General features: G+C 34.8%; 3 protein-coding genes across 3 annotated transcripts in view; 2 read left to right on the plus strand and 1 right to left on the minus strand.

Moving 5' to 3' along the window:
* LOC145558919 (LYR motif-containing protein At3g19508-like) overlaps positions 1-10,568 on the plus strand; it is an 88,270-nt gene that overhangs the window by 6,313 nt on the left and 71,389 nt on the right. The gene's annotated exons all lie outside the window — the stretch shown is intronic.
* Positions 1,773-2,931, minus strand: LOC145560294 (zinc finger protein 7-like). Its single transcript, XM_081621552.1, has one exon. It carries the CDS (start codon positions 2,632-2,634, stop codon positions 2,077-2,079), a length of 558 nt encoding a protein of 185 aa, XP_081477678.1. The 5' UTR covers positions 2,635-2,931; the 3' UTR covers positions 1,773-2,076.
* On the plus strand, positions 9,143-10,447 carry LOC145558038 (F-box/kelch-repeat protein At3g06240-like). The gene has a single exon (XM_081619190.1). The coding sequence runs from the start codon at positions 9,143-9,145 to the stop codon at positions 10,445-10,447; it is 1,305 nt and encodes a 434-aa protein (XP_081475316.1).

A 10,568-nucleotide genomic window follows, 5' to 3' on the forward strand; every position in this document is an offset into this window, starting at 1 on the left:
AAAAAAGAAAATACTTATGACTAGGGCAACCAATGAGGGTATATGGGCATGGGTGCATATGAGAATTGGGCATGATACGCATGAATGAAGTGGAAGAGAGAGATATGTATTAAATATTTGATGACCACCATTGGCTTGGCAACCAATGGCTTTGCTCTTAGTGAGATGGTGATCAAAGGAGGTTGTAAGCTATGATCTCATCCCTCACCCGTTATATAGAGTTAAGTGGGGACCTAATATTGACCTATGCTACTTGGCTTTGAGTACTCATGTTAGAAATGAGTACCTATTCAACGTGACAATGTCCAACTCGACTATTTTGTGAAGAAATAAAAAAGTTATGAATTCATGAATATGTCCCAAAATAAAGTGTTTAAAATTTAATTGTCTATCTGTTTCGAAATATTGAGGATTCGTTGTAGATGTAAATGAAAGACTCCGAGTAACATAGGTGTGGCCTAAGCTTACCTTTATAAATAAAACATTCGGAATACTGAGGATCCGACATATATATAAATGAAAGACTCCAACTCTCCAAGTAACATAGGTGGGGCCTAAGCTTACCTTAATAAAAAAAAACTTTTTTCAAGGAATATATGTTGGTTACTTTTTTTCTTGAAAATTTGCAATAATCCACCTTGGTATACAAACTAGTTCTGGAGTCAAGTTGTTAAATTCTTACGTCTTATCTATATAATATTATTCTGATTTCATGTGAGGCTGAGCCGAATATCTGAGTTCTTTAACACCAGCAACTAGACCTAGCTGTTGGGATTGCAAGCTTGTTGTTGACATTAGTTAGACTACCTAAAGATGACTCTAACATTGCAATCACTCTGTGGCACTCTTTCTTTTCCTTGTGGAAGAATCTGAGCTTGAGTGATTTATGTAACCTTGTCATTTGTGTGCTTGACTCTGCCGAGTGCGTTTCCTGGTTTTCAACCCCCTCCCTCTGCAGAGAGTTATGACATTCAGTAGTTTTTTCCGTGGTGATTATTTACTTTTTCATGTGTCTTCTTTTCAAACAAATCGTCAAGGCTTGACATGTATAATGTCCTTGACCATGCGAGATATTGTTGGCAATAACTTTCATCTATTTATTTCACGCTTTGCAGTTTGCATTATCTTCTCAAACACATGAAAAGTATAGGAATTTATGCAGTTGTCCTTTCTGAGGCTAGATTTTTTTCTGAAAAAGAAGCCTTTTCTCCGACCTGTAGTCCCCCCCTCTTTATGAGACTTTTGTGGTTTTAGTTCTTGATGTGATGATTCCTACAACTACATCCTCTAGTTTAACTAGATGACTTTTGATGTGAACTGTGTGCAAGTGTGTTTGACCATCTTGGCTTTTCAATTAGTCTGGTTGCATCTGTTCAATATATTGGGTGGATACACACACACGATAACTAAAAATCACAAAAAATTTGGAAGGATCCCGATTGGCCTGTCTGTAGACGGTTTGGGGGTGGAGATCTAATTATTCACATACTGCAGCCATAAATTCGATTGGTCCGCACCAGCTAAAGGACTACTTCTGAAACACCTAAAAAAAGCTGTTTAGCACGAAAACTACCTTGATGGTTATTTTTCTTTAGTTAAGTTGAATTACAGTCGAGGTGTTTCTCTGTTGAAAGTTTGCCAGTTATTATTGAGGGACCGCTGGGAAGTCCAGAACTAGACTTGTGTTCTTCCTGAAAGTTGTCCTTTGATCATTTCAGATATGACTAACCATGTAGATGATCATGTTGAGGATGAAAAAGTAAAGAAGAGAATTTAAAGATAACTGGCTTTTTTATATGCATAAATTTCATATACATTATTTGATTATGTAAATTACAGTACTTCAGCATATCTATAATTATTGGGCATCACGCTGTTTATATTCAAGTGGAAGCTTGTACAGTTAACACTTGCGAGTATTTAGAGGTAGGACCACTCTGAATCTTACTCTGGGAAGTTGTAAACCTGAACTTGAAATTTGCAGAGGCTTGGTTCACTTAAAGCCGTGTCCTTGATGCTTGATTAAAAACCTGGGTTGTGAAGGTAAGGAAGATTGCTTGAAAAGTTGAAACTCATTCAGAGCCGGAGATTCAAATCAAGCTTCGATTCCTCTGGTTGCTGTTCAACTGGTTGCAAATTCACGCGATAACTCCCAGGCCACAGCACTTCTGTTGTGCTGTCAGCTATGAACTGGTTCCAAGGAGTGGCAATTCCTATATCTGAGTGTTTAAATCTTCCAGCAAATGGATAATCTTCTCTTGGTGGTTTGTGTACCAGTGAATGGGGATGCACACCTAGTGATCGTTGCATAAGTGAGTTAACAGGTAACTCCATCATCGACATCATCCTTTTAGATTGAAATCTTCTTGCTGCACCCCTTTCCCTCTTGTGTGCATTCTGATGACCCCCAAGAGCCTGGGAGCTAAAAAACTTCCTCATGCAGAAGTTACATGAGAAGATTTTAGCAGGAACCGGTCTTGAAGAACTCAGTTCGTCAGCTATAGAAGCCGGCTTTGTTGTCAAACCCAGATTTAGCCACCCTTGACTGCTCTCCTCCATGTCCGAATATGTTTTTTGGACAGCTTGATCTTGGTTAGATGTTAACCCTGTCGCTATATCACTCTGAACTATCATATTTTATATCCTGCAACCCTCAGGATCAAATTTTTTCGCTGATGGTTGTTTTGCTGAGTATTAAACAGAAGAGTTGTTCTAGAAGTGAGCGAGCTAGAGCGAGATAGAAAGAGAGAGTTAGGAGGAATAACACTAGAGAAAGTGAGAGGGAAGATTAGAAATATTATCTGAAGTAAGAAGATAGGACCCATATAGTGATGTTTTGGTAGGACAGAAGACAATACTCAGGTCAGTGAAACAGTTGCTAATGTCGAGCTTAGGATTCCCACCTTAATGTATCTTTCTTGGATCATATCAAATCATACCAACTTTAAGTGGCACTCTACACTTCAAAGGTAGGCCAAAAGGAACACTAGTTGACTATCCTACAAACTACTTTATCAACTGACAACTTCATGTTTCTTACTATTGGACTCAATTGCCTGCTGTCTGTTAGTAAATCCACTAAGTTTGTGCTCTACTTACTACTGTACTTAACTTTACCTAGTACCATAGATCTCGTCTTGTACTGTTGTAAATGCTTTGTACTGTCTTTTGGTACTAGTACTTGGAACTTAACTCTGGGCAACTCTTTCACTGGCTGAAAGTCTAAAAGGCCAAAGCTGCTGAGTAGATTGGAGCAGAGTAGGTATTTTATGTTGCACGTACGGTAGTTTAATGATGATAGCTTTTGCGAGGATGAGGGGTAGGAAGAGCGGCAAGCTCTTTTACCTCTTACATCTATGAGGATAAGTAGGGGTTTAATCCTCGTGTTAGTCCCTTATTCCTGGAACCACCGCATCCTATAGTACTTGGAACTTGTTCGTGGGTGTGGTTGGTAGTTAGTGAAGGATGTGGTAGAAGCATTGGCTGGTTTTGTTGGGTGTAGTGGCTGAATGGCTGGTGGTGGTCAGTTTGTCGCTTAGGGCTGAGAAAGGGGTGGGGTAAAATTGTCAAAAATTATAATAGTATAATCATATATAATTGCAAACGACATACGGATATTTTCAAATTATCTAACCTTTACTTGAACCGAAAAAAGACCCTCATAATCAATTATTCTAGGTTTTGTAGATTAATTATTCAAGGCGTCAATAATTAAGGTAGGGGTGTACTATTTGAGTCCCTAGATCCTTTTGTTTTGGGTGGACATAGCATTTGCCATTATCATATGGATTATTCTTTTTTCTTTAATTAGCAGGGTATCCTGTTAACTGGCTACTTGGAGTATCTTAATAGGCTTAATGATTTGATCTTTCCATCATCTCATGTCATGTCCAATGAGATGGATACCACCCAAAAAAAAAGTTTGTCTTTTTAATGAATCTTTTTTAGGTGATTGGCTTAAATGAAGGAGATTATAAAGTGGATTAAAGTTGGGTTATTGAGTTTCATCATTAATATTAAAATAAATTATTGTGATGTTCCCATAAAAAAAAAAATATGAATAAAAAATTAACTAAAGTTATTTTGATGTTTTGTGGAATAAGCTGTCCCTAGATGATAATATTACTGGGAAAAGTTGATGGATCTGAGTGCTATCTTACTATTTATGGTATTGTCCTTTTACAAGAACAAGACTATCTTTGTGGGAGTTGAATGTAGGGTTTTTTTGGAAGATCTCATATGAACAAAGTGGCCACCTGCATGTGACGCATTATGAACCACTTGTACTTGCCTTTTCCCCTTTGGAAATTATTGCTTGTTATTCTTCCCAGTTTCCCCAAACTCCCAAGGCTTAATTGTGTACTCCCTCCGTTTTTTTATTTTATTTGCATCACTTGTGTTTACACGGAGTTTTAGAAGAGTAATATAATATTGTGAGTGTGAATAAATTTTATAATATTAGTAAGATGGGACCTTGAAATAGAAAGGATGTGAGAGAGGAAATATATTTTTATTACATACTTCCTCCGTTCTGTTAATATTGCAATAAGAAGAAAATTACGCATCCCAATACACATTTTATATGTTAAATATCTATAATTGTGTAAGAGTAAAAATTATAAAAAGTTGATATTGTGAAAGTATTTTATGAGACGAATCCAACAAGATCTCACTTGACTATATTTTGCTTAAGGTATAACTCATATTATATGGTCAAACAAGAGTGATGAATAGTGCAAAAAGTCCATTGTTGCAATATTAATAGAACAGAGGAAATATTATTTTAGTGGGAACCATGATAAAATATGTTGAGTGGGGTTTAAAGTAAGAGAGAAAAATGATAAAATATACGGAGTAGTTTAAAGTTATCAAATATAGAAGTGATGAATTTAAAAAAAAACACCCTAAAAAGAAAATTGATGCAAATAAAGAAAACGGAAGGAGAACTTTTTTTCATGTGGTTCTATTCTTTGTAATTGAACTACGGAGTAGTTTGGTTGATCATGAAAAGTAACATGTTTTATTATGCGGGAACTGAGAATAAGAACTTCATGTAAAATTGCACTATTTGTATACGAAGTACTTAACAGTCAATGACTTAGCTCTTTTACTCATGACATATATCTGAATTAAAGTGCTGATACCACGATTTCCTGAGTTTATAGTTCTTAGGAAATTTTAGCTCTGATAAACAGTAAGCTGATCATAGGAGTAGTATAGTGCAAAGCTGGATTTTCATCCATATTATGTTAGATTGGGTGTTGAGTTGTTGACAATGAACATGGACGAGATGCCCTTATTGGCCTACAAACAAAGTTGTGCCAATTAAGCTTTATTAGTTCTTGCATTAGATGGACGATCTATAAATATCTACTTTATGGGGACAATTTGATTCCTTCGTGTTGGGACTTCTTTGGTAAAAAGAGACTACCACTAAATTTGAAAAACTATTGAATATGGTAAAAGAATAAACATGTAAAAGCTCAAACGGTAATATTTGCAACTAAATAAAAAGTAGGTGATGTTCTATTTAGCTTATTTCCACTTATTTCATAAAAATAAGTTTAGTCAAGGCTAACTAAGTTTATTTTACAACTAAAATCAATGCTTAAAAATTCACATAGGTTCAGTTAAGTCTAAGATATATAAAGTTAGAAGAGCAAAATGAGCAAAATGAGCAAATAAGTGCATTTTTCTTAATCAACTTTTTTTTATTTTTTACAGTACAAAACATTTTAGACGTGAATTCCTCAACCAAGTGCATATCTACTGTCCATATGACTGCGGCCTCATTAATCACCTTCCTTTTAACAACATACTTGTATCGAAAAACCCAAGCTAAGTCCAATCCTCTTGCAACGACCATCAGTTCAGTTCAAGGAGCCTGATAGAGTCAAAGTTCACAATGGAGGCTGGCCGCAATACTCCAATGTGATGCTAGATCATCCCCTTATCAACATACGAAAGCATTGCATAGCGCATGTCTATAATATTCGATAAGAACCAAAGCTTTCTTGCCTCCTTGAATTTAAGAGGTGTATAAATAATTGATCGACTTGGTGCCTCCATGTGTGTGTATGAAGTAGGGGTCAATATAATGCATAGTAAGTTTAACAATGCTAAACCTTTAACTGTAAGCCATGTATACGATATAATTATGTTCTCAATCAATGTAAGATTTTAAGAATATAGGATTCTAAAGTCAGATGTGACCTATTATTCTCAATAACTGGTAAGAAGGGGAAACAAACTAATCCTAGTACCAAAACTACCCAGTGGCGGCGAAAGGAGTAGTACATCATTTGACGATTTACTTTGGTCCTGGGGAAAGGCTAACATAGGCTTTCATGCCATGTTGGAATGTTAAATCGACTAACAAAAACAAGTGAACCAGGAGATTACAAGATGTTTCCTCAAATTTTTTGTTTCAAAAAATTGCAGCTTTATGATTATTATGCTCGTTAATGTACAACTTTGATCACTAATCCAATAGCATTTTACATATTAATCCTAAATTTACATATTAATCGTGAAAAAATGTAGTCAAAGCTTTAAAAAATTGTTGTTGAAAATTGGAGAAAATACACACACCAAACGTTTAATTTTCCTATGTAAAACGTTCATTCAATAGTACGTGTGTAGTATGTTTGTGATCTAATGTAATCAAACTTAGATAAATTATTATGATGATAAATAATGAAATTAAGAATGCAAATCAAGGTGTCATTTGGTTGCTATGTCCCATAAGAATTTGTATTTCATGGGAATTAAATTCCTACATCAAATTCATGGGCATTGCATAAAATTGTTTGGTTGGCATAAAGAAAGTTGCAAATCATGGGAATTTTGATTTACCTAGGGGAGGTTGGATAATTGACTTCTCATGTTTTGTGGAAAGTCATGATTCCCATGAATTTGCAATTTCCTCATTTACACTTTATATTGTCAACCAAATAACTCATTCATTTTCAAATTCCCATGATTTTAACAACCCCCAAGAGCAATGAAAAAAGAAAGTTAGTGTTATTCTTTTCATGTCTCACTCTCAATAAAAAGTGAAAATAACGAAGGAATTGCAAATTAATGGGAATTGTGACTTTCCACAAAACATGGGAAGTTGATTACCCAACCCCACTAGGTAAGTCAAAATTCCCATGATTTGCAACTTCTTTCATGTCAACCAAACAATTTTAAGCTATTCCCATGAATTTGATGTAACAATTTAATTCCCATGAAATACAAATTCTTATGGGAAGTATTGTTTGGTCACAATCGTCTCTTAGTATTGTTTGGCTATTTAAGCCAAATGACACAAAGCATTGTACAGCCAAACCATACGATTAAAACTGAAGACAACAGTCAATTATATTTATTTGCTTTAATTACTTATTTAATTGATAATACAACACCTTAACCTAAGTAAATCAATTAAATAACATGAAAGTGACCTACCATTCTTTAAATTATTAACACTCAATGCCTCTTCACGTATTCTTAGTACGTGCTCAATGCCTCTTCACGTATTCTTTTTCTGATTTGCATGCATTGCCATGCATGTAGTAATCCCCCTCTAAAATTAATCTTCATGGTTGACTGGTTGAATCATATAAATAATGTTCCACTTATCACAATATCATTACTCATCTACCTATCAAAATGTTTTACTAATGATTAAATATTCCCCTTCATCCCATTATTCATCCTATTATTTATGCCTATTAAAAGTTTAAAACCATAACAATACTCCATAGTTTCATAGAACGAAAAAATTCTCAACAAACAATTATTACGGTTAGTTGTAAAGTAAATATGGGCATGGTGATAATATTAATTTCTCTTATTGGGTAATCTCTACTTCTCTTTTTTTTTTTAATTAATTTATTTAATACTAATTTTTATTAATGCTTTTCTTTTTGTTTTTTTTAAAGCTTATTGTCCCAAGGAGAAACATTTGGAAACCAAATTGTTGGAGGTGCAACCGGTTTTGAGATCAATTCCGATCTCCAAGGGTGGTCCGATTCTACTACATTTTTCCTAAATGACTTTCTTGGTAATTTTCTTTCTTAAACCTATATTTAGCTGTATATTTATAATTTATATTAATAATCTTATTTCTTAGTAAAGTTGTGTAATCTTATTTCTTGTTTGTTGATTATACATATTTATAATTTATTATTAAAAGACGCTAAAAATTTGTAAAAAATTGGAGTGAATGATAACTTAAAAAAACAAAAATAATAGTAAAAAACATTCAAAGAACTAGTTAATTGTATTGTAATTATAATTTGTTTTTTTTTCTTAGTATTCAATATGGTGGAGAACCAAACTGTCGTTGAAGTACCGGAGTCAGATTATGAGAATTGTGTAGCAAACAATCCGATTGACATCGAGGATTTTGAAGATAACTCGGCTCAAGCAATGATACAATTGACGAAAACGGGTTGGCATTATTTTATATCCGGCACAGCTAGTTTGTGTAAGTTGGGGTTAAAGGTAAAAGTCTTTGTTGTAAAAAATCCCAACAATTCCACTAGTAAAACTATTGGTAACATGGGATGGTTTTGGGTTTCATTTATTATTTGGGTTTATGTAGTTGTAGGGTTTGGGTACTAATTTTAGTATGAGTAAGTTTTATTAGTATAATAGAGTATTTAATTTATTTTATTGTTCCTTAAAATCATTAATAAATTTAATTATTGTCCCTTAGATAACTCTATTAATTTAATATATTATTCAATGTAGTCTTAATTATGTTTTTGGTTGCAAATGTTATTCTTAATTATTTTTTTGGTTGCAAATGTATTCTTAATTATTTTTTTGGTTATTGCATATGTATTCCTAATATGTCATCAACTTTGAAACACTTTCCTCCTTTGTAGAGAAATGTAAAATTGGGGAGCAAGTTTTACGTGACCTAAAAATTTGAGGTATATGGTAGATTGGTAGGTAATCAATTTTTAAATTTCAGCCTATAATTATTAATTAATTAATTAATTAGGTTTATCTATATATAATAGTCTTAAAAGGGCACGGATTGGGTTGGTTTACCTATATAAAAACTCCCATCAGAATTCATCAATGATTCAATACCCTAACTTCCAAACTCCAATCACTGGTAGATTCGAAACAAGAAGAATAGATAATGAAGCCAAATTTTATACCGGACGACGTAGAGGGAGAAATCCTTGTACGATTACCAGTAAAATCTATCCTCCGATTCAGGAGCGTTTGCAAAAGATGGAATTCTGTTACTAGAAAGCCATCCTTTATCTCTCGTTATAATCAATTGAGTAGATCTGGATTGTTTTGCTTTGGCAAATATTATATTCCAAATATTACGACCTTGACGAAGCCGATATCATCATCATCGGAGGATTATAACTTACAATTTCCCCCCTTTGTTGATGATAATAGGTGGGTATTTAAAGGGGCTGACATCGATGACCTTCTTCCTGGATGCGGAGAAGATGAAGTTCAAACATGTGTTAGTGATATTCATATAGTAGGCCCTGTTAATGGGATCTATTGTATATTCCATAGACTTATTTCCGTACTTGGTGGTACCTTAATATTTTGGAACCCCGCCACTCGATCCTACAAACACATTCTTCCTCCTGTTTCCTTCCCGTTCCCCCTTGATCTACATCGCGGCTTTTGTTCATATTCGGATGATGATGTGTGCAACCCAAAAGGGTTTCATCTTGGGTTCGGGTATGATGACGACATTGATCAACACAAGGTTGTTGTAATCTGTCACTGGGACACCGCATATAAGTTTCCTCCCGAGGAACTTTGGCATGTCAGAGTCTATAATAATGCCACTGATTCGTGGACGACTGTTTGTTGTCTTGAATATCGTCATTCCTGTTTCGGTTTGGCGTTCCCGTATATTGTTTCTGAACAGCCATTCTGCAACAGCTTCACCCATGGGGCTTGTCACTGGTCATGTGCCAAAAGAGATGAACATAGTGGTAAGGTTGTAGCATTTGGTGTCCTAACATTTGGTATGGTAGATCACTCTTTTAAAGTAATGGCTGGCCCTCCAATTCCACCCAATAAGATATCCCCCAGTTTCATAGACACAAACATGAGTGTTTGGTTGTTTAAGCAGACTATTGCTGTTCTTGCAATGTCCCTCGAGAAGCAGAATATTGAGGTGTGGATAATGAATCAGTATGGTGTTGAAGAATCTTGGAACTTGCTTGTATCTATTGCAACACAAACTCTTGATCCTGAGTTTCATGTGCTTGGAATTCCAAATGATGATCGGATTTTCTTAGGTGATGACAAGGGACGGTTGATATCGTATGGGCTAGACGATGATCATGTTGAAGAGCATGATGGTGTCCAATTTAAACCTCTTAACTCTTATTATGGCACTCTGGGGGTGTTCAATTATGTAGAAAGTCTTTCAACTATCAGGGCCGTCCCTGGGGCAGGGCATTAGGTGCCGCTGCCCAGGGCCCTAACCCAATTACAATTGGTTCAATTTTAGTTATAGGAATTTGATGAATAAATTCTTAATTCCAATTGGTTCAATTTTGGTTATAGGAATGAGATTCTTGTTT

This window comes from Chenopodium album, chromosome 9 (assembly GCF_948465745.1).
Source record: "Chenopodium album chromosome 9, dcCheAlbu1.1, whole genome shotgun sequence".
Taxonomy (NCBI): domain Eukaryota; kingdom Viridiplantae; phylum Streptophyta; class Magnoliopsida; order Caryophyllales; family Amaranthaceae; genus Chenopodium; species Chenopodium album.